The sequence below is a fragment of the Chiloscyllium punctatum genome, chromosome 5 (genome assembly GCF_047496795.1).
Source record: "Chiloscyllium punctatum isolate Juve2018m chromosome 5, sChiPun1.3, whole genome shotgun sequence".
NCBI classification, from domain to species: Eukaryota; Metazoa; Chordata; class Chondrichthyes; order Orectolobiformes; family Hemiscylliidae; genus Chiloscyllium; species Chiloscyllium punctatum.
This window is the reverse complement of record NC_092743.1, coordinates 129,146,119-129,171,571: the sequence shown is the minus strand read 5'-3', so window position 1 is coordinate 129,171,571 and position 25,453 is coordinate 129,146,119. Positions and strand designations below refer to the sequence as shown.

The 25,453-nt window shown below is 41.6% G+C and overlaps 1 protein-coding gene across 1 annotated transcript in view; it reads left to right on the top strand.

Moving 5' to 3' along the window:
* stmn2b (stathmin 2b) overlaps window positions 1–24,943 on the top strand; it is a 56,721-nt gene extending 31,778 nt beyond the window's left edge. Inside the window, exons 2-5 of the mRNA XM_072571336.1 lie at window positions 14,950–15,045; window positions 15,536–15,714; window positions 20,681–20,872; window positions 24,116–24,943. Coding sequence (XP_072427437.1) covers window positions 14,950–15,045; window positions 15,536–15,714; window positions 20,681–20,872; window positions 24,116–24,175 — 527 coding nt within the window. The 3' untranslated portion in view covers window positions 24,176–24,943. The remainder of the gene's footprint in view (window positions 1–14,949; window positions 15,046–15,535; window positions 15,715–20,680; window positions 20,873–24,115) is intronic.
* Window positions 24,944–25,453: the final 510 nt, after the last annotated feature.

The following is a 25,453-nucleotide window of genomic DNA, read 5'->3' as shown; positions in this document are numbered from 1 at the left end:
ATGTCCCAAAATGTAAAGTTTAGTACCACATATTTGGTCTGATGATAAAAGATTAATCAGTTAGTATAAATTAAGGAGCATCATAAAGGAGGAAAGCAAGGTAGAGATGATTAGATTACTTACAGTGTGGAAACAGGCCCTCCGGCCCAACAAGTCCACCCCAACCCATCAAAGCGCAACCCATCCAAACCCATTCCCCTATACCTAACACTACAGGCAATTTAGCATGGCCAATTCACCTAACCTGCACATTTTTGGACTGTGGGAGGAAACCCACGCAGACACGGGGAGAATGTGCAAACTCCACACAGTCAGTCGCCTGAGACAGGAATTGAACCCAGGTCTCTAGTGCTGTGAGGCAGCAGTGCTAACCACTGTGCCACCGATCTGAAGAGATTTAGGGAGAATATTCCACAGCCTGTGCCAAAGTTAATTCAAGGCAATGATGGAGTAATATAAAATTAGAGCTACATTAGAGGAACATAGATATCTTGGAGGATTGTAGGACTGGAGAAGTGTACAAAGAGGTAAGGTCATGGAGGAATTTGAAACCAAGATTGTACATTTTAAAATCAAGACATTGCTTGAACTTGAGTCAGTAGAGGTCATAAGGGAACAGGGTTTACTGTAATAAAGACACAGGGGCAACAGAGTTTTGGATGGCCTCAGTTTTGCAGAGGGTAGAATGTGGAAAGCTAGCTAAAAGTGCACTGGAATCGTTAAGGTTAGAGCTAATGAAGGTATGAATAAAGGTTTCAGCAACAGGTGAGCTCAGAAAAGGGCACGTAGCTAGCTTGGAGCAGGGACTGAAAACAAAGCCTTCCTCTGGTTTACAGGGAGAACATGTCTACTCATCCAGTACTGGATTAGCCGACTGATTTCGCACCAGTGGAGCGGTCAAGACAGATGATAGACAGTCAGTGTTTGGAAGTTGTCAGCATAGTTGTGTAAACTCTAACACTGTGCCTTCAGATAATGTCATAGAGTCATAGAGATGTACAGCAAGGAAATAAACCCTCCAGTCCAACTCGTCCGTGATGACCAGATCCCAACCCAATCTAGTCCCACCTGCCAGCACCCGTCCCATATCCCTCCAAACTCTTCATGTTCATATACCCATCCAGATGCCTTTTAAATGTTGCAATTGTACCAGCTCCACCACTTCCTCTGGCAGCTCATTCCATACAGTATCACGCTCTGCACGAGAAAGTTGCCCCTTGGGTTTCCTTTAGATCTTTCCCCTCTCATCCTAAACCTATGCTCTCTTGTTCTGGACCCCCAACCCCAGGGAAGAGACTTTGTCAATTTATCCTATCCATGCCCCTCATGATTTTATACACCTCTATAAGGTCACCCCTCAGCCTCCGACACTCCAGGGAAAATAGCTCAAGCCTATTCAACCTCTCCCTGCACCTCAAATCCTCCAACCCTGGCAACATACCTGTAAACATTTTCTGAACCCTTTCAAGTTTCATAACATCCTTCCGATGTGTTGAGGGGCAGGGTGGAGTCATAGAGTCATTCAGCTTGGAAACAGAGCCTTCAGTTCAACCAGTCCACGCTGACCATGTTCCAAAATTAAACTGGACCTACCTGCCTGCATTTGGCCCATAGCCCTCTAAACCTTTTCTATTCATCTATTTACCAAAATGTCTTTTAAATGTTGTAACTGTACTTGCATCACCACCTCCTCTGGCAATTCATTCCTCACATGAACGACTCTGTGCAGAAATGTTGCCCCTCATGTCTTTTTTAAAATGTTCTTCTCTATGCCCCTCCTAACTTTATAAAGCTCTATAATGTCACCCCTCAACCTTTTATGTTCCAGCGAAAAGGTTCCCAGCCTATCCAGGCTATTTATATAACTTAAGCCCTCCATTCCTGACAACATCCTGTTAAATCTTTTCTGAACCTGCTCCAATTTAATATTATCCTTCCTATAACAGGGTGAACAGAACCACCACACCAGAAGAGGCCTTACCAACGTCCTGTAGAACTTCAAGATGAGTTCAGCTCTGGGACTGGGGAGAACTAAAAAAAATTATCAAGATAGAAGAGTATAAGAAATGAATATTAGATTTCCTACAGTGTCCTTTGGCCCAACCGGTCCACACCGACCCTCTGAAGAGTAACCCACCCAGACCCATTTCCCTCTGACTAATGCATCTAACACTATGGGCAATTTAATGTGGCCAAATCACCTGACCTGCACATCTTTGGACTGTGGGAGGAAACCAGAGCACCCACACAGCAAATGTGCAAACGCCACACAAACAGTGGCCTGAGGCTGGAATTGAACCTGGGACCCTGGCATTGTGAGGTGACAGTGTTAGCCACTGTGCCACCCCATATGGCACATGATCATTTAACTCAAGTTCAGTGATAAAGCATTTCATGGGCTCTTCGCACTTGTTGTTGGAGGCAAGGGTGAAGAAGGTATGGGAGGAATTGTAAGAAGACAGAAGACAGTAGAATAAAAAAAAACAACGGTAATCTTTAAATTCTGGGATGGCCTTGGAATAGCGAGCAGTTTTATTAGACGAGGAGAAGACCCAGTTACTGTTTTAAGTAGTGCTGTTAAACTGGTGGTGGATGATCATTGTCCACCCACCTTTATATCTGCATCCTTTGACATTAGGGAGCAGAGACAAGGGCTACAGAAAGAGTGAAATAAAGTAGAGTCACATTAGAGATGAAGACATCAAAGATGAAGATGAAGGCGTAGTTGAGAAGATCAATTGCTGCAGAAATGTTTGCAGAATCTAGAGCTAAAGGCTGGACTTCTAACATTTTGAAAGTAGACAGGTCATTCTGCTATAACGCGCGTTTAGTCAACGCGAATTGGCTTTAACACGATTGACTAATAGAGAAGGCTGTTTCTAAAGCACAAACTTTTAAAACGTGTGTTGGCTATAACATGATTACATTGCCAACACTTAAAATGCTATTTTTATTGCGCAGTTTTTATAAAGCATGGGGCCAGAAGAATGCAACCATCGCATTATAGAAGAACTACCTATAGTTGTAAATGAGTTGGAAGATAGTCTTTTTTTCCAGAAACAAATACAGAAGGAAGTATGGTTGAGACATGGAAGGGAAATGTGTGGAGATGATAAATTGAGGAAGTGTCCAGGAATAACTTTCTGTCTAATCAAAATTTATATGGAGTGGGAGATTTAAAGATGAAACAAGGATAGCAAACTCAGAGGACAGAAGGAAAAATGAGTTCAGGGGGAGGTTGAATCCTTCAGAGACTTGAAGGAGAAAAGCAGTAAAGATATCTCAATCATAACATTTTTATAGGGTCAGGGGTCAGAACGACCATTTAGAAAGGAGGTAAGAGGGATGAAATAGAATGAGAGTCTCCTCCATTGAGAATATCACAGAGGAGTAGAGTTTTAATCAAAGCTTTGAACTGGTGATGAGCACCACAGTGCTGCTGTGACAGACTTAATGGGGCAAGTGATAAAAGATGGGGAGGCTTCAGTCAGTGGCAAGGATTTCCATTAAGGTCATAATGCCAGTGCAGTCATCCAAAGATTATAGGTGGCAAGGGCATTGGTCACAAAACAATAGCCATGATGGAGGGACATATATTAGACAGGTAGTGAGAGCTAATTTACTGATAGAGTCCTCAGGCTTGGTGATAGGAAGGTGAAGTCAACAGGAATAGGTTTGGAAGGTTAGTCCCTGCAGGTACACCAGTTTTGCCATCTGTTCCAATCCAGGGTCTGCCCGTTCAGTCTTTGTAATGGGGGCTGAGGGGTTGACAGGTTTCTCAATGTTCTCCAGAAGTTCTCGCTTTCTCTTGACCTCTCTCCTTGTAAAACTTCCCTTGAATGGTCACCACACTTTTTTAAAATTTGAATTGCATGATATTTTCCTCATGTATCAGTTCCATTAATCCTAACTCTCCCTGAGTTGTAATAAATTTTGTAGGAGGACTGAGACAGGAAAATCTCACACTTTTAGTACTTGAGGTTTAGGTTAAACAAATCAGTGCCTTTGAACATGGAGAGAATGAAGGGGTATTTGCATACAGGCGTGAATGTGGAGTTATGGTGCAAGATCAGCCAAGATTTTAATGAATAGTGGAGCTAGGTTGATAGATTATATGGTTCATTCCTGCTACTACTTCAGATGCTCTTAACCCGTGCAAGTCAAATTAGAATCGATTTACAACTGTAGTTGAAGGTTGCTCCTCTCTCTCACACAATGGCTTACATTTGAATGATAACTTGTTGAAAAGGGCTGACTTTAACTTACCATGTAATTTTGTGCAGTGGGCAACTAATGACACAGTAAGGGAAACCTTCTTGATTTCTAACGTGACTGTGTTTTGGTCAGGAACACAATTTAATAATCAGCATCATGCCACTAGCAGATGAGCCAACCAGTTAGAGAGGGAGGGCACATCCATACTGTCAAAGGAAGGTTTCTGATGGGAGCGATAGATTGGAAGCTTTTTGAAGCTGAAATGACTGTAGCAGTGGCCAGGAGACCTAGGAACACTGCTCCCTGGGACTCATTTTAACCTGGTGCTTCTCCAGAGAGAAACAAACATCTGCAAATGCTGGAATCCAAAGCAGACAACCAGGAGGCTGGAAGAACACAGCAAGCCAGGCAGCATCAGGAGGTGGAGAAGTCAACATTTCGACTTTGACCCTTCTTCAATATGTCAGGATTAGAGAGAGAGGCTGTAGTGAGACGCGTTTACTAAGATGGTTGGAACGGAACCATCTCTCCAACCAAGCAGCCATGGTTGGAATAACTAAGGCAGTCAAAAGCCAAGGTCAGCCAGTCAGGGCACTATTATTATCTCCCCATAACAAAGCTTATGGGTGGAATCTTCCCAGGCCCTGAACAAAGTGACTGTGGCAAGACACTTGGGAAAATTCCATGAGACGTCAAGCAAGGCGTTTCCTGATAGCAGGCCAAAAACATTGCATTTTCCAATTAAATTTCAGATGTCAAGTCATGATTTGCACTCCTGAGCAACAAGAGGCCTACAAGCAGGTATCTATCATTAATTATTACCCTCATTATCTGTTAATCTGGTCTCATTAACCTGCAGTCAACCATTCTACCACCCGCCGAACATTAACCAGATGCTGAAAATTCCCAACATGAAAGTCTGAGCGGTTACCTGGTAACTCCAGCTCACCACTTCATCCTCCAGATCTCCATCATGCACACCCAGCACCAATAACTCAGGGCACACTACATGGGCAGTTATTGCATGCATCCCCAGATCCAAAGACACTGGCATCCAACACATGACAGCCTCTCTGCACCGTTGTGGCATATCTCCAACACATCGACAATAAACTTCTGTTCTTTGGAGCATGCCAACACCTCCCACTGTAATGCTGTTGCAGGATACTTTGTCCACAGGGAGAGGCACTCAGCTGGAGCAGGCTGCATCTCCAGGCTACACACTCACTCTTTTTGCGCTCAGTCATTTTGAGCCTACCTGGATATTCACAGCATCCTCGGCTTATTTTGCCTCACCCTGAGTTTTTACTTTGCTGACCGCAACCGCTGACAGTCCTTCTGTTTTGCCTTGTCTGTTAACACAGGCACAAAGTCAGGCATGGTTGTCAGCAGCAGTCCGTCATAGGGGTGGACATGTTGCTGTATGGCACTGTGCTACAGCAAACACATATCTGTGCCATATGCCAACAAACAACACTTCAATTAAATGGCCGTGTCTCAGAATCAAGTCAACGGAGATAACTTTCAGTCACGGAGTCCTGGCAACTCCAATATCAGTGCAGGGGCTTGGACACAGTCAATCAGTCACTCAGTGGTAGTCAGGGTCAGGATTGGCTCCTTACTGGTGCCGAGGAGCCAAATGTCGAATGCCCCATTACCCATCTTGGCTTTGCCTGTCCTCTTCTGGGCTATTTTGATTGAATGAGATGGAAGTAAGCGGCACAGTAGTTGGTGCTGGTTCAGCTGGTGGAAATGTAATTAGGTATTCTGACTGAGTGGGCAGCACAGACGACATGCATGGTTAGTGGTGAGGGAAGGTTGGTTGGATAAGAGCAAGTGAGGGTGGATATTGCATGTAATAATGAGAGTGGTAGTGCTTGAGCCTTTATGGAAGGTGGGGACAGTAGCAGAGATAGACTGAGTGTGCGGTAACAGAGACACTGGTCGCACTTATCCTGGCAGAGCAAAGAAGGTCAATGACCTCCTCTCTGCATTGCTCAGCATTCCACCAACTACCAAGCTCAGAGCAGGCTGGCAGAGTCTGCTACATGGCCTGTGTTGAATCAGAGAATCCCTACAGTGTGGAAACAGGCCTTTTGGCCCAACAAGTCCAGACAGACCCTCCGAAGAGTATCCCATCCAAACCCATTCCCTTATCCTATCAATTCTCCTGACTAATACACCTAACCTACACAACCCTGAATACTATGGGCAATTAAGCATGGCCAATTCACCTGACCTGCATATCTTTGGATTGTGGGAGGAAACTGGAGCACCTGGAGGAAACCGCAGACATGGGGAGAATGTGCAAACTCCACACAGACAGTCGCTCAAGGCTGGATTCAAACCCAGGTCCCTGACGCTGTGAGGCAGCATTGCCAACCATTGAGCCTCTGTGCCACCCGTTTACTGGTCCTGGGAGAAGAGAACAGCCCTCCTCTGTACCAGCCTGGCCACCAGGACCTCCAGCGTCCTGATTGCAAAGTGAGGCACTAATTTCTCCTTCTTTGCCATTTCTGGGTGTAATGTCATAAACCATCTAGAGCCGCTTCATATTGACAGCTCTTAACTGGGTGCACAATCGCCAATTCTGGGGATCCCAGTGTGTGCCAGGATAGTCCAGCAATGATGAGGCTTCTGGCTGTGGTGAACTGGACTAGTGTGGGAGAGGAGCACTATAGGAGCATTGTGGGTACTTAATGAGGTGAGTTTGGGATGAGAACACTTGTTGGATGTCATGGAAAGAAATCTGCCATGAAACTTGACAAGCTGTCACTGAGCCAAAACTATGGGAAGATTCAGCCCAATATTTGTCAAAGCATAAGCCCAAAACATTAGCCAAGTACCAGTGCATCAGGTAATGAGGACAAGAGGAAAAAAACTTGTTTCAAAGCTGCATGGAGAATTTGCTCACCCTAATTGTTAGCTGTTAAGAGTATTGATAAAAGATGCAGGAATGATTGGCAACAGTGATGAGACTAATGTAAGAAGGTGATCAGAATTGTTAAATCTGTGGCATAGGACACCCTTTGTCCTGTTTGTAAATCTTCCTTTTGTGTTTAACTTTCACAAAGTAGTTGCCATGGATCCAGAGGTATTGGATAAAGAAATGCTTACACCCTACATGTTATTTTTCTTGACTTTAAGAATTAATCTCTCTGCAATAACATATAAGATGTTAATATGTAGGTATAGAATAAGCCATTCGGCCCATTGATTCTGCTGTATCCATGTTGGTACATTTCTCAAACCCATTCTCCGGTCTTCTGTCTGAAATACTTGATCCCCTTACTAATCAAAACGGTCTTAAATACAGTCAATGACTTTACTTCCACAGCCCTCTGCAGTAGAGTCTCATGGATTCACCACCTGTTAGCTGAACAGAGTCCTCCTCATTTCAGTTCCAAAGGGTAATCCCTTCACTCTGAGGCTGTACCCTCAGATCTTAGTCTCTCCTACTTGTGGAAACATCATCTTCACATCCACTCTATCCAGGGTTGTAATTTTCCATAAGTTTCAATCAGATCCCAGTTTCAATCAGATCCTACCTCATCCTTCGAAACTTAATCAAATACAGACCCAGAGTCCTTCACTGCTTCTCATGTGGCATTCCCTTCATCCCTGAGATCATTCCTGGAAAGCTTACTTACGGGGCCCAAAACAGTTCACAAGATTCCAGGTGCAGTCTGACCAGAGCCATACACAATCTCAGCAATACATCCCTGCTTTTGTATTCTAGTCCTCTTGAGATGAATGCTAATATTGCATTTGCCTTCCGAACTGCCAACTGAACCTGTATGTTAACCATAAGAGAATCTTGAACTAGTAATCCGAAGTCCCTTTGTGCTTCAGATATACTATGGACAAGGAATTTATTACAGACAAATAATGAATAAATGGATAAAGCAGGAATTTGGAGCACAGAAAACCATATGGTTGATGATGGAGGTGAATTTTCTAATGACGAGTTCAGAGACATCTGTGAAAGCAAATATATCATTGTCAGAGTACAGCAGCTGAGAGTTTCTTTAGCAATACACTTTATGAATGGGCTCATGCTGTGATTGTTGAAATTATGCCAAAACTTTTGGCTTATCAACTAGACTGTAAGTTGACAACAGCTCTGACACAGCACAGACTTTTCATATCTTCATTCATAACTAGCTTTCCTGTCTACCTTTGTATCATCAGCAAACGTGGCTACGATATATTCAGTCCCTTCATCAAAATCATTTATACAGATGGCAAATAGCTGAAGCCCCAGAACTGATCTCTATGGCACTCCACTAGGTACAATTTACCAACCTAAAATTACCTTTTTATCCCAACTCTCTCTTTCCTGTATATTAGACAATCTTCTATTTATGCTAATATATAATATTTAAATAGGTATAGTTTATGCAGTAACTTTTTATGAGATAACTTTTGGAAATCCAATGCACTATGTTTATTGCTTCCCCTTTACCCACACTGCCAATAAATCCCTGACCAATCAGCACCCTCTCCTCATGCTGTATAAATTGGTTCCATTTCTTTCAAGTCTGTCCTTTGCCTTTAGATAAAAAATTGCTAACTGTGCACTAATTTAAAGTTTAGTTGTAGTTATGCATTGAGGAGTAATCAAGCACTCATTCATGTCCCTGTGAATAGGATCAAACTGAAACAGTGGTGTTTGGATTTGGAAATATATGTTTGTAATGTGTGTCAGTGTAAATCTAGGGGTTGGTTAGTTCAGTTGGCTGGACAGCTAGTGCATGACACCAAGAACATGCGTTCAATTCCCGCGTAAACTGAGGTTACGAGGAAGGAACTTCCCTACTCAACCACTTCCTTTGCCTAGGCATGGTGACCCTCATGTTAAAACATCACCAGTTATAACTCAGAGAGTCATAGAGATGTATAGCATGGAAACAGACCCTTCGGTCCAACTTGTCCATGCTGACTAGATGTCCTAACCCAATCTAATCCCACCTGCCAGCACTTGGCCCATATCCCTCCAAATACTTCTCATTTATATACCCATCCAGATGCCTTTTAAATGTTGCAATTGTACTAGCCTCCACCACTTCCTCTGGCAGGTCATTCCATACATGCACCACCCTCTCTGTGAAAAAGACCCTTTTATGTCTTTCCACTCTCGCCCTAAACCTATGCCCTCAAGTTCTGGACTCCCTCAATCCAGGGAAAAGACCTTGTCTATTTATCCTACCCAAGCCCCTCATGATTTTATAAACCTCCAAAAAACCTCTGAGGCTCCAGGGAAAACAGCCCACCCTATTCAGGCTCTCCTTATAGCCCAAATCCTCCAATCCTGGCAACATCCTTATAAATCTTTTCTGAATCCTTTCAAGTTTCACAACATCCATCCGATAGGAAGCAGACCAGAATTGCACGGAATAATTCAAAAGTGGCCTAACCAATGTTCTGTCAAGTCTGATGTCCTTCCAACATGACTTCCCAATTCAATGTTCTGACCAATAAAGGAAACACCTTCTTCACTATCCTATCTACCTGTGACTCTACTTTCAAGGAACTATGAACCTGCGCTGCAAGGTCTCTTTGTTCAGTAACACTCCACAGGACCTTTCCATTAAATGTATAAGTCATGCTCTGATTTGCTTTTCCAAAATACAGCATTTCACATTCATCTAAATTAAACTCCATCTGCCACTTCTCAGCCCATTGGCCAATCTGATACCATTGTATTCTGAGGTAACCTTCTTCGCAGTCCATTACACCTCCAATTTTGTTTTTATCAGCAATCTTACTAATTATATCTCCTATGTTCACATCCAAATAATTTATGTAAATGATGAAAAACAGTGGATCTAGCACCGATCCTTATGGCACACATTTGGTCACAGGCCACCAGTCTGAAAAGCAACCTTCTACCACCACCCTCTGTCTTCTACCTGTGAGCCAGTTCTGTATCCGAATGGCTAGTCCTCCCTGTATTCCATGAGATCTAACCTTGCTAAGCAGTCTCCCATGGGGAACCTTGCTGAATGCCTTACTAAAGTCTACATAGATCACATCTACCACTCTGCCCTCATCAATCCTCTTTGTAGCTTCTTTTAGAAACTCAATTAAATTCATGAGACATGATTTCCGACACACAAAGCCATGTTGACAATCCCTAATTAGTCCTTACCTTTCTAAATACATGTAAATTCTGTCCCTCAGGATTCCCTCCGATATTTTGCCCACCACGAAAACTTTTCTGATTCCGCATGTGGATGTACCTACTAGAGAAGTTGCAAAACCTGACCTACTCTTGGGAAATAAGGCAGGGCAGGTGACTGAGGTGTCAATGGGGGAGCGCTTTGAGGCCAGCGACCATAATTCTATTAGTTTTAAAATAGTAATGAAAAAGGGTAGATCGGATCTAAAAATTGAAGTTCTAAGTTGGAGCAAGGCTAATTTTGATGGCACTAGGCAAGAACTTTCAAAAGTTGATTGGGAGCAGATATTCCCAGGTGAAGGGACAGCTGGAAAATGGGAAGCCTTCAAAAATTATATAACAAGAGTCCAGACATAGTATATTCCTGTCAGGGTGAAAGGAAAGGCTGGTAGATGTAGAGAAAGCTGGATGACTAGAGAAATTGAGGTTTTGGTTAAGAAAAAGAAGGAAGCATATGTAAGGTATAGACTGGAGAGATCGAATGAATCCTTAGAAGAGTCATAAGGCAGTAGGAGTATACTTAAGAGGGAAATCGGGAGGGCAAAAAGGGAACATGAGATAGCTTTGGCAAATAGGTTAAGGAGAATCCAAAGGGATTTTATAAATACACTAAGGACAAAAGGGTAACTAGGGAGAGAATAGGGTCCCTCGAAGATCAGCAAGGCAGCCTTTGTGTGGAGCTGCAGGAGATGGGGAGATACTAAACAGGTATTTTGCATCAGTGTTTACTGTGGTGAAGGGCATGCAAGATATAGAATGTGGGGAAATAGATGGTGACATTTTCAAAATTGTCCATACTACAAAGGAGGAGGTGCTGGATATCTTGAAATACATAAAAGTGTATAAATCCCAGGACCTGATCAGGTGCACCCTAGAACTCTGTAGGAAGCTAGAGAAGTGAATGCTGGGCCTCTTGCTGACATATTTGTATCATCGACAGTCACAGGTGAGGTGCCGGAAGACTGGATATTTGCTAATATGGTGCTATTATTTCATAAAGATAATAAGGATAAGCCAGGGCACTATAGACCAGTGAGACTGACATCGGTGGTGGGCCAGTTGTTGGAGGGAATTTACCTTATTGTAAATCAAAGTTTGTTAGAATGCAAGGATTAAGTGCCCATCCTATTTTTACCTACACAGTTCTCAGAAATAGCTCAGCAATCGTGACTGTCTCAGCACACAATGATTCTGTAATAGACTATCCTTAATATCTGGGAAAAACTGAGCACTGGAGGTCAGAGTCGAAGAGTGCGGTGCTGGAAATGCACAGCAGGTCAGGCAGCAACCGAGGAGCAGGAGAATTGACATTTCAGACATCAGCCCTTCATCGGAATTGTCGATTCTCCTGCTCCTCGGATGCCCCTGACCGGCTATTCTTAGTATCTGTCTTATCTGACAAAGCACTTAAACAAACATATTAAGTTTTACTCCAAGTTGTAGGGTTTACGTAGCATTTCCAAAGTTCAGTACAATTTTAAGTAAGTTTGTTACTTGAGTTTGTACACTGATGAAATTCACATGCAAGTTCACATAGTATGTCCTTCTGGGCTTGTTATTGAGACTGATCTTATACCTTAGAATCCCTACAGCATGGAAAGAGGCCATTCAGCCCATTGAGTCCACACCATCCCTCAGAAAAGCATTCCATCCAGGCCAAAACCATCCCCATAACCCTGCATTTAGCCTGAGTAATCCACCTAACCTCATCATCCCAGGGCAATTTAACATTCCTAATGAAGGGCTTATGCCCGAAATGTCGACTTCCCTGCTCCTCAGATGCTGCCTGACCTGCTGTGCTTTTCCAGCGCCACATTTTTCAACTACGACAATATAGTTGGCCAATTCACCCGACATGCACATCTTTGGACTGTTGGAGGAAACCACAGCACCCAGAGGAAATCCATGGAGACACAGTGGGGACATGCAAATTCCACACAGACAGTGGCCCACGGCTGGAATCAAACCTAGGTCCATGGCATTGTGAGGCAGCAGGGCTAACCACTGAGCCACCATGCCAGCCCACAAAATATCTTAAAAACCTCCAAAGAAATGATCAGGAAAGTAAAACAGTCTCTCTGAACCATTAGAAACATTGGGTGACATAGCGCACAATTAAACTAGGTTGTGTTTAAACATAGATCAAATTAGAATTTCAGAAACTTGTGGGATCAAGGGATACACAAGTGAACCTTATGAATGAGAAAATAAAAACACTGCATGTTAAGCAATATTAAGAAGAGAACATAAACTGGCTGACTATGGACAAATCAAAATTAACCAGTAAGCAGAAAAGGGACAAATAAATTGCAAGAATTAAGTATTTTTCAACCCACTAATGCACATTAAAATTACTTTCAACCAATGTACAACACTGTGAAAAAGAACTACTGGAAGCTAAATTCATTAGCAGTGGCAAATATTTATCAGTGCAGCACTGGATGATGAAGCTAAATTACTAAATGTAGAATTAAACCTTTCTTTTTAAGCGCAGACTATCAATGGAACACAGCTCCATATAAACTTTAGGTTAGAAACAGAGAGACAATACTCCTGCAAAACATTTGTATTATCAGCTTTCCAATAAATTACCACCAGAACCCAAGAAAGCTTCACAACATGGCATGGTGGCTCAGTGATTAGTAATGCTGCCTCACACTGCTGGGGGACCTGGGCTCGACTCCCACCTCAGGTGACTGTCTGTGTGGAGTTTGTACATTCTCCCTGTATCTGTGTGGGTTTCCTCCAGGTGCCCCGGTTTCCTCCAAGAGTCCAAAGATGTGCAGGTTAGATGAAATGGCCATGCTAGATAGCCCATAATGTTCAGGGATGTGTAGGTTTGGTGCATTAGTTAGGGGTAAATATAGAGTAACAGGGTAGGGGAATGGGTCTGAGTGGGATACTCTTCGGAGGGTCAGTGCGGACTTGGGCCAAATGACCTATTTCCACACTGTAGGGATTCTATCAACATAAAATAATTGCAATAATTAGATGACATCACAAGCATTTCTCTTCAAAGGTACAATATTCACATTGCATTGTTTTCTAAAGTGTGATTTAGCTTCAAAACAACAAATGCTGGAGATCACAGTGGGTCAGACAGCATCCATGGAGAAAGAGCAAGCTAACGTTACAAGTCAAGATGACTCTTCACCAGAGCTGAAGTGAAATGTAAAGGGGACAGCAGTTATGCTATAGTGGGTGGGTGGGGTGGGGGGTGCTGATGGGGGTGGAGGGAGGTGTTGGGGTGCAGCTGTGCTGTCAGAGAAAAGATATGGACAGTTCAGATTAAGTGATCACAATGTGAGAATGGCAGAACAATGGTGTGTCTAACTGCCAGACTGGAAAGAGAAGACTATCTCCCCCACCCCAGTGGGAACTGTTGTCTCTTTCCAGTCTGGCAGGAGAGACGCACCATTGTTCTGCCATTCTCACATTGTGATCACTTAATCTGAACTATCCACATCTTTTCTCCATCAGCATCCTGCACCCCACTACTGCCACAATACCCCCCCCTACACCCCACCTCCCCCTGCCCTGACCATAGCATAAATGCTGCCCCCTCCACACTTCACATTAACTCTGATGAAGGGTTATCCAAACTCGAAACGTTAGCTTACTCTCTCTCCATGGATGCTGTCAGACCCGCTGTGATCTCCAGCATTTGTTGTTTTCAGTGCAGATTCAAGCATTTGCAGTAATTTACTTCTACATTGCGATTTATTTTTGAATGGTTCCTCAATGAATTTCAGTAAAATATTTACTCAGGATGTGTGAGAGCACAAGGAGAGGGTTTGCATATCCATTTAAAGTGGAATCTATCTCCGAGAGATGATGTAACAGTGGTCATTGCAATATTTGTTTACTTTATTGAAGCTCCCACCTGTCAGCACCATCTGTCCTCAGTCTCAGAGATCTAGCAGAATGAGCTTTGATTCCTTGCTTTCATTCTGCAATGCTTTTGAGCTAAAGCATGTAGCTCTGGAGCATAGATCCCATAACTTTAATTTCAAAAGTGATCTCCGTCAATATTTAAACTGAGTATAAAAAGGTTGAGGAATGGCTGGACCATATTGTAGTCCCAGTGCATGTCCCATGATGTGCTATTGCCATAGAAAGGTGACAATAGCCAGTCAGCTGTTTTCCTACAATTGAATGGGGGATGTTGGGAAAAGAGTTGCCCCGCGTTAAGCAATATTGCTTTTGGGGACTGCTCTCCATCTGACTTACACGTTTTGCATTTCTTTCTGATATTATTGATTATAAATTAATAATTTCAATTAAAATATTCTGCATTTTCAAAAAAAAAAGCTTAGGTATGAGATAGTTCCCTAAATGGAATAAAATCCCACTTTCAAATGATGAACAAGTTCTTACCCATTCAGGTGCAAGGCTGTTGTTATGGTTATAGATGCTCCCCGATAAACAATTTTGTCTTAGTCTGCCCTTCCCATTGAGTTCCATTGTGTCTAATCTGCAGTTTTGTCAGCCTTCTGTATAACATTGTGTAAGGAGAGTGAAAATTAATCCTTTTTGCTTTTGATTTATTGCAGCATACAAGGAGAAAATGAAGGAGCTCTCCATGCTGTCTCTGATATGTTCCTGCTTCTATTCTGAACCACATGCTGCCACGTTCTATAACTATGATGGTGAGCTATTCTTCATTATCTGAACTCACAGACTAACAGGAAGCAGTTACTCTTAACAATCTTAAAGAGGTGACAGAGTTAATTAAAATAATGGATGTGTTTTATTTAGCTAATGTCGTTCAGATGAATTTTTTAAAAAATTAGTTTTGATCTGCAAATTAATTTGCTCTAAAGACGTAATAATTTCATATAGGTAACATCCCTAAAACAAAAGCACTTCCTCTTTTCTATATAGTAATGCATAAAGCCTGAAAAATGTTACCAAGTGGGATAACTATGAATGCTAAATGCAACAAAAAACTGTTAAAGAGCAACTTGTGCTTACCAGGAAAAAGCAAGGAATAGATTAAAGTTTTTCTCAGTTCAGATTTAGTTCCTCACTGTTCATTCTGACTATGCAGAGCCACAAAGGCCTATTTTTCTGACTGTTCCCAATTGATGCCATGGTTTGTAAAATGCACGTGTTTGTATTACATCAAATATCCTTCAGACATGCAAGTTAAACAAATCAACAAGCGAGCCTCGGGTCAGTCCTTTGAGGTGATCTTGAAGCCACCTTCACCAGAAGCAGTGCCAGCACTGGATCGCCCTCTGTCACCTCCAAAGAAAAAAGATCTTTCTTTGGACGAGATCCAGAAGAAGCTTGAGGCTGCTGAAGACAGGAGGAAGGTAAAAATATTTCTTTGGGTCATAGCCAATATAATTCAACCTGAAAAATAAATGACAGGGCTGCATTGATGACTGGTAAGTTGGCTCTTTGAATTTACTCATGGGACATTTGACTTTTATCCCTGGTCTGTGAAAAAATTGTTAATCGCAGCCAAGTTAGCAATAGAAATATTAGATTTGACTTATACGTGTATATGGTCTGCCCCATGATTGTCAGTTCATCAATACTCATTACTCAGATTCTAACATGGGCATTTGTGGGAAGATCTGATCAGCCATCAGAAACTTGAAACTGTTTCTTAATTGTCAAAATGTCTTTAGGAGAATTTATTAAACACACGTTCACAGTTAACTTAAATTTATGGAATTATTTAATACTGTACCTTAACAATATCAGCAATGTTAAGAACTATCATCCCCACATTTTCCATAAAGTCTACAGAATTAATTTAAAGTACATAGTTCAGGTATTGCATGATAAATTAGCACTGTACTAAGGCAAGAGCATGCATCTATCTCAGTTGATTGCTGCCTCCTGATTATAGTGATTGTCATTTCAATCTTCACTAAAAGATTTATATTCAATTCTATTCAGTACTGGAGGCTGCTAAGTCAAAAGCACCTTCAATGCAACCTAGGGAAAAGACCCAAGTCTCAGAACATAGAGTTTTCAGCCATTCTAAGCTTGCTTATTACTTATGAATAATTCAGGCCAATTCATCGTCACGTGTCTATGCTCATAATGAATTTAAGAGCAAAAATATGGATTTGGGTTTTGCATCAACATACGTGAATTTAAGTGAAAATATTCTTTATCATAATTCCAATGTTTTGACTGAAAGCTATGTATTATTGGACCATACATCACAAGTAATTGAATAAATGGAACATAAATTACATTAACGTTTGTTGCTGAAGGCACAGTAAAAATAACTGAATGTTACTGAAAAAAGAGAATTTTCCTGAAGCTTTCCATCTTGCATTCACCAGAGAGAGCTCAAGAATGCTTCATGAATGATCATAACTCTACATACTACAGAAGAGAATTGCAGGTTGGCTGGCAAGTCTTTCTCAACTTGCCTTCTGTGGAAAAATGTGATCATTTGAAATCTAGCATTCTTGCCTTTAGCCTGATGAGTGCACAATGAAAAACTTTGTCAACATGACAGCATTTTCTAACATAAAAGCAAGATTGAGTCTCCACTATATGTAGTTGCCTCATAATTTGTTTTAATATTCAAAAAGAGATCATTATATAATCCCTACAGTGTGGAAGCAGATCATTTGGCCCTTTGAGTTGATTAGGCAAAAGTGAAGACTGCATATGCTGGAAACCAGAGTTTAGCTCAGAGTGGTTCTGGAAAAGCACAGCAGGTCAGGCAGCATCCGAGGAGTAGAAAAATTGATGTTTTGGGCAAAAGCCCTTAATCAGGAATAGAGACAGGAAGTCTCCAGAGTGGAGAGATCCATTGAGTTGATGCCTATCTTCGAATGGAATACCACAGAGATCCACCCCTACCCTATGACGTTGCATTTACTTAACTAATCCACTTAACTTGCACATCCCTGGACACTATGAGCAATTTAGCATGGCCAATCCATCTAACCTGTACATCCTTGGACTGTGGGAGGAAACCGGAGCACCCAGAGGAAACACACACAGACACCGGGAGAATGTGCAAACTCCACACAGTCACCCAAGGGTGGAATCAAACCTGGGTAACCTGGCGCTGTGAGGCAGCCGTGCTAACCACTGTGCCATTGTGCCAGCCAAACTGTGACCAAATTTTCAAAATCAATAATATTTAATGCCAGATTACTGTTGATTAAATCATAAACCAAGATTTTTTTTAACAAGCCTATGGCAAAAACTTCAATGTAATCCATCAAGGATAATGTATTGCTACTGAAGCTAATATTCCATTTGCTATCTACAGCAGGAATAAACTCATTACTCCAAACTCCATTGACTTCCATGAAAAATTCCCATATAAAATCAGGCAAGGTAAAAAGACAAGCTTCAGACCTGATTTCTTCCTCCTCCCATTGGGCTGATTAGGTTAGCACTCCCCTTTAGATATCAAAATAAAACTGCTCAAATTGAGTTAATTAATGCCAAATTGGGTATAATTCATGGGGTGTGTTTGTGTTCCTGGGAGTCAATGGTGTTGCTAGCCAAATTAATTTTTATTCATCTGTGTGCCTGAATAATGAACTCTACCTAATCAGGGAAACATTGCAAGGAATGTTAGTCTTGGGCTTCCTTTCATGTATATCTTGTGCAATCAGAATTATAAAACATAGCAAAATTACCACCTCCCTAGCCCAGGCAAGATGAGCCCAACTGATATCCTGACACCTTTGTAAACCTACATGCTTTTCAAGCATCTCTCACTAATAAAAAACCTAAAGGGCAGAGTCTTGGGGATCTCACCTGCTAGAGAGCCAGTGAGAGACCATTTGTGGGGGAGGTCTGCTGAGATGCAGACCAATTGGGTAGTAGCAAATTTGCAAATGGATCTTCCCTTGGACTCAACACCCCAGGGCAGAAGTGCCGGCCAATCAGATGGGAGCAGCTCTTGTGTTCATCAGCACTACAGAAGAGCCCATGACTAGTGTTGAAAGAATAGACCCATAATGATAGGATCACAGAGGGAGCCAGCACAAAGGCAAGTGATGTGGGAGGTCACAGGATGAGCGGAGCAGGATTCTGAACATCTGTCTGATGTCAAGTCACTTGATCAGGCACTGATTACCTTGCAGAAAAGGCTGGATTAACTCAGCAGGTCTGACAGCTTATCACCTCTTCGAAAAGCCATACTGGTCTCCAAATGTTACCCCTGCTTCCAGGAGTACAGAGTTCCTCCAGCACTTTTATTCTCAGGAAATTCACGTGGTTAGTATTGTCCAAATGCTCAATCTATATGATAAGACAATGCACCAGAAGTCAAATCGCATGAATAATACACCAGTCAAACATGAGGGCTTCATTACTCACTAGATTAGGTTCACAATGTTTTCATTCTATTTTGGCACATTAGATAAGTACAAATTTAATTACTGCTTTTGTCATAATTAGCCTTCATGAATACTTGAAAACAGACTCAACCCTTGTTCATAATGTGACACTGCATCTATTATGCAAATGATTATGAGAAATTGATAACTTCACACAATGCAATAATTTGTCAGTCTGACTTTAAAGAACAAGTCTGAATTGTAGAAGGATAGCATGGGGATAAACTACCCTGAGCTGTAACATATACTGACTACAATACCCCTCACTGTAACATATGTTACAATAGCCCCCTTATGTGATACATTGTTAATACTAACGCAATGTCCCTCAAAGTGATTGATGGTTTATACAGATTCAATATTCACTCATTTGTAACACATGGTTTGTGACAATATAGACCTCACTCATTGAGCTGGAAATTCAACTTTTCATAATACTACTGTTCTTACAAAATTTCCAACACCCCATGAAGATCAACTAATCTATTACATCAGCAGAGAAGCAAAACATTAGGTGTTCTGACTGACAATGTATCAATTTAATAACATTACTACTTGCATCAAGGGCCCTAAGTATCATTCTACATGGATTAGAAGAATAGATAGGAAACTATATTCCCATTATTCAATTCTGCTCCGTCAAGGACTATGTTTTTCCTATAACAGTACTGGAGGACAATGAAGTAAAAACTGGCCTATAGCTCCCCATTTTATCCCTGATGCTTTTTTAAGGGAAGGTCATACTTACTGGTGTAAATGTTGATTTCCAGAAGTTTCCATAGCTTATCCAAATGAACTGGAGAAACCCTGAGGAAATTCACTTCCAGTTTTATTTCGTATTTCCACTACCTTTTCATGCTCCATTACAAACTGCCCTATTATAGAGTTATAGAGTCATATAGCCCGGAAACAGATCCTTCAGTCCAACCCATCCATGCTAACTCGACATCCCAATTTGACCTTGTTCCATTTGTCAGCATTTGATCCATATCTCTCTAACCCCTTCCTATTTACAGACCCATCCGGATGCCTTTTAAATGTTGTAATTCTACCTACCTCATCACTTCCTCTGGCAACTCATTCCATACACACACCACCCTCTGCATGAAAAAGTTACCCCTCAAGTCCTTTTTAAATCTTTCCCATCTCATTTTAAAAATAAGTATATTCTCTAGTCTTGGACTCCCCCACCCTAAATAATCTTCTTATTTATCAGGCCCTTCACAGCATTTCCATTCAAATATTCTTGAATTTCACATTGACAACTGCTGTTTTAAACATTGCAAATTGTTGTTCTGTTTACCAGTTTTCCAACCATTTAATCTAGGCAAGGTTCTTATTTTTAAAATTCCATATAATTGGCTTTTACAAATCAAGTCTTTTGCTTTTTCTTTTCTCGATTCTCACAAACAGTCTCGTTGTGGTCACTGCCAAAGATGGGATTAATGAGCTTGTTTTGTGTTTTTTTTTAATTCATCATAAACCAGTGAAAAGGATTTCACCAGAACCTTACTGTAATATGCATGTAATTATGGGTGAATTTGAATCAGTTTATTTGCTGATGGATTTACTCAATCATACATTCCTGCTTGCTTGTGTATTTAAGAGAATAGTTCGTCTAATTAGAATCCTTTTGCTTTTGTGCATGTCTGTAAAGAATGTGGCTTCACTTCTATGACAGTGTTTTATTTTAACTATTAATAGTTGCATTGTAATGAAATGAATGCCTTCTAATCTGTGTGCTCCTTCAAAAGCAAGCTCAGTTATCAGAAAACTGAATAAATCCAGTGAATCACACATACATTTTGGTGTGATCATTTTAAAATGAGAGTAGAATTGAATCTTGATTATCCTATAGCTCTTTGCAATGTTGCTTTAATGATATGCACTCATAAGCACACTTTCAAACAAAGCTGTGATAATTTTGTATATACTCCGCTGTCTGCAGTCTCAGGAGGCCCAGATTCTTAAGCAGCTTGCAGAGAAGAGAGAGCATGAGCGAGAGGTCTTGCAAAAGGCCATGGAAGAGAATAATAACTTCAGCAGAACTGCAGAGGAGAAACTGATTATAAAGATGGAACTGAACAAGGAAAACCGCGAGGCTCATTTAGCTGCTCTTATGGAACGTCTCCGCGAGAGGGTAAATATTGAGCAGAGATTTCCTTATTGCCATCAGCATCAAGACTCACATACACATATGTGTAGCAGATGTTTATTAACTGTCCGTTAATAAACCAATATGGTTTTTCACCCCATTGTGATGGGCTGTATAATGGGTAGTCAATCCACACCCATGTTATCACTCAACTGATGCAGTTGAAAATTATCTGTCTTGTCAAATTGTTGCTCATATCTAAACATAAATACTTCACAACAATTTTGAAAATCATTAACATCTTTGAACAACAGTAGATTCCCTCTAATGTTACTATCACCAATAGCATGTGCTTATAAATTTCAGGATGCTCTTCATTCCTTAGTGTGATCTCAAGCGATGATCCACATTTAAACTTACTCAGCAGTTTCCAAAATATAGTACCTTCCACACCACAGTCACTTTCTAGAAAAGTGGGGGCAAAGAGCAGGAAATGGTAAAGACTGAACAAAGCTATGGATGAAGAGGCACGTTTGGCAAAATGTTGAAGGTGGGAGCAGAGGAGATGTCTAATTTTGGAAACAACTGTTCAGGGCCATTTGTCTATCAAATTTGTTTATCAGTGAAAGAGCAAAAGAAAGGATATTTGGGGGAACGTTTTGCAGTTAGAGGCATAAATCAGTGAGGGCTGAATTTTAGTGGGTGAACAGGTGGGAGGAGAAGAGGGTGTATTTCTTGTCCCTGCCATTATAAAATGCCATTGCAACCATTGTAAAGAGAAGACCATCAAATAGAAAGGATGAACTGGTGAATGGGTGCTTGGGAAGGAGAGATGTTTGGAGGCCAGGCAGAGAGATACAAAGGGTAGGGAACACCTTTGACAGGATATGCTTCCCAACACACACAGGTCACCCCAAATTTCCTTTGCACCTTTTCAATAAAGTTATTTTAAAAATAGCCTTTGCACTTTTGGCCCTTTGTCCATGCCAATCACATTATGGCCTGAGCAACATAATGTTCAAATTGGGGAGGTGCTGGCCCAATGGTATGATTGCTGAACTGTCAATCTAGTGACACAGATGATGTCCCAGGGACCCAGGTTCACATCCAGCCATGGCAGGTAGTGGAATTTGAATTTGATTTTGATTTTTAAAAATCTGGAATTAAGAGTCTAATGATGGTGATGAATCCATTTATTGGGAAAAATCCATCTCCATATTTAGATTAGATTACTCACAGTGTGGAAACAGGCCCTGCGGCCCAACCATTCCACACCAACCCGCCGAAGTATAACCCACCCAGTCCCATTCCCCTACATTTACCCTTGCCCTTTACACTACGGGCAATTTAGCTTGGCCAATTCACCCATCCTGCACATTTTTGGGACTGTGGGAGGAAGCAGGAGCACCCAGAGGAAACCCACACAGACACGAGGAGAATGTGCAAACTCCAGTCAGTCATCTGAGGTGGGAGTTGAACCCAGGTCTCTGGCGCTGTGAGACTAACCACTGTGCCAGCGTGCCGCCCATCTGGTTCACTTTAGGGAAGGAAACTGCCATCCTTACCTGGTCTGGCCTACATGTGACTCCAGACCCACAGCAAAGCGGTTGACTCTTAACTGCCCTATGGGCAATTAGGGATAGGCAATAAATGCTGGCCTAACCAGCAACGCCTTCATCTCATGAATAAATAAAGGAAAAAATTGGCTTGTTAATACGTTCAATTGCCTGTTAATGATTTCTTTTTCATGGCTAGCAGGATACCTATTTCAGTATCTACCATGTTAAGGGAACTGGATAAGGGGTGGGCAGGAAGGAGGTGGACTAGGCTCTCTGCAAAGCCCCTATGCTGTTTTCAGAGCAGACCTCAAAGGACAGCTACTGAGGTTGCTCAACAGCCAAATGCTAGATGTAGATGAGCAAAGTAGACACTATGGATGTTTCACACTTTCATAACGACAGGCAGTACAGATCAGATCTAAAGATGTCATACCAGATGTTAACTATGTTTCTCTGTCCACCGATACTCTCAGACCTGCTGAATTTCTCCAGCATTCTCTGTACTTGAACCAATATAGATGCCTCATTTGTGCATTGAAGCAGCTTCCTGGCTATTTGAAGTTCACAGGCTGCTAGAAATTGTATCAGGCAGCACTCAGTATTAATGGACTGGCCAAGAAATTCCTCGCTGCCACCCCCCCCCCCCCCCCCCACCCCCACCCCGCCCCCCCATTTTGAGGTAAAAATGGGCATCCATTAGCTGAAAATTGACCATAGCACCATCTTTATTTTCAAAACGATGAGAGTAACTTAAGTGTACTAAGTACCTTCCACATCACAGTCACTTTCTAGAAAAGTGGGGGCAAAGAGCAGGAAATGGTAAAGGCTGATCAAAGCTGTGGATGAAGAGGCACGTTTTGGCAAAACGTTATAGGCGGAAGCAGAGGTGATGTCTAATTTTAGAAAGAACTGTTCAGGGCCATGGCCCAGAGCATTTGTCTATCAGTGACAGAGCAAAAGAAAGGGTATTTGGAGAAATGTGTTGCCCTTAAAGTGAGGGCTGAATTTTAGTGGGTGAACGGGTGGGAGAAGAGGGTGTATTTCTCTTAGAGATAACATTTACTTTGAGGAATAGTGTAAACTGATCAACAGTAGAGCAGCCCCCCATTCCCTCAATGAGACAATAACAGCAATGAAAATCTGGATATCATGGATGGTACATTTTACACTATTGTCAAAAATCCCTATTACCTCCCTTCTGTGATGAAGCTTCACAGTAAAACAAACAAAACCTCTCTTACTGTGCCACCTACAGGTGTTTTGGATATTGCAGTTACACTGAGATTTCTCAGGAAGCGGGTCTAAATCAGAGTTCTCGATGCAATTTGTATTAGAACATTGTGACCCATCTATTCTTTACAATATTTAATAGTTTTATAAATTAGCAATATTAGCAATCCTACTGACCATACAATGGTCAAACTTAAATGTTACTACATGTTTTAAATCTTCCATCGAGTTGGCTGAATTCATCATTCTTTGCTTCGGGTTATTTTTGTTTGACATCTTCTTTGCTTTACATTGTTTTTCCCTATGTCTACTTAGACATGGAACACTGTTTGCCTCTTATGATGAGGACAACAAAGAATGATGAAATGACTGCTGCCCTGAACTTTTCAATCGGGAGTGATCACATCACACCATTCCCACCGACTATTGGTGGCACAGCCAATCTCCATGAGACCACTGCAGTTCCAGATTTTGTAAATATGTTCCATTATCTTCACAGGAGAGGCATGCCACAGAAGTCCGCAGGAACAAGGAACTTCGGGAGGAGATCTCTGGTTGAGAGATGATGTCTAGTGTATTTCGCCATCCTGAACAAAGCCTTCCGCCTGTATATTCTGGATAGTGATACATTAGTATGGGTGTCATGAGACATGGTTTAAAAAAAAATCAATAAGTCAATTAATATAACCAAACTTTTAGTTTAAAAAAATACACAAAGGAAAGTGAACCAATCAATTTGCAAGATGATTTGCTTGACGTGGAAACACAATTTGGGTCTTGTTTTATAAATACCAACTTTTTGTTAACAATCATTCATTATACAAGTTGTTTCATATCTTACTACGTCCTGCAACAGGTTCTTTTATGTTGTCTTCTTTCACTGATTTAACATCACTCAATCTGTTCTTTGGAAGCTCTGTACTCATCAGTATAAAGGGAGAACCTGAGGAATATCAAGGTCAGATAGTCAATGGTGCTAGTGATTCCTGCGTACACGTCAACCCAGAACTTCCATGTTCTGTATTCCACAACACACGCTGGCCTTGACCCTTCACTCTAAAGCAACATGGTGTTTTTTTACTTTGTTCAAATCCCGTTGATCTGTGAGCAGGGCGTTGTACTGGTCTTTTTCGAGGGGGGGGGTGGGGGGGTGGGGGGGTTGTGCCAAGTAAGGTCACTGAGAGCACCCAAGACCTAACAATTAGTTCCAGCTGTTAAAGTTATGACCTAAGAAGGTTGCTGCCTGTTTATTCTAATCTTCATTAGTGGTATTTTCATGTATGTCATTGTGAGCAAGCTGTGATAATAAAGAATGGAGTTCTGTGAACTGTAAAATGTACAGTCTGTTCATTGCCTTATTCTCCTCTGAACATGGCTGTTTCCAATGACAGATATTTCATCATTGAGAAGGAATCTGTTTTTTTCCTCAAAGTGCATCAGCGAGGCACTCCCTGACGGTTCACTAGAGCTGATCTGTACTCAACCTTAATTTGTCTGCCTTTGCTCCACATCATTTGAAGATCAATAATAGCTGTTTACAGAAGGAGTCAATGAGCTACCATATTCAGAGGTACCGTGGTTACTGATATTTTTTCATTTATTTCATGAGATGTGAGTGACTTTGCTACCATTCCTAATGCCCTTGTGAAGGTGCTAGTGAGCAGCCTTCAACCATTGCAGTCCATGAACGACACTATGACTCCATGTGGTCAGTGCTTGCAGAAAAGGAACTCTAGGATATTTGACTAGTGACAGTGAGGAAGAGCTGAAAATGTGTTGCTGGAAAAGTGCAGCAGGTCAGGCAGCGTCCAAGGAGCAGGAGAATCGATGTTTCGGG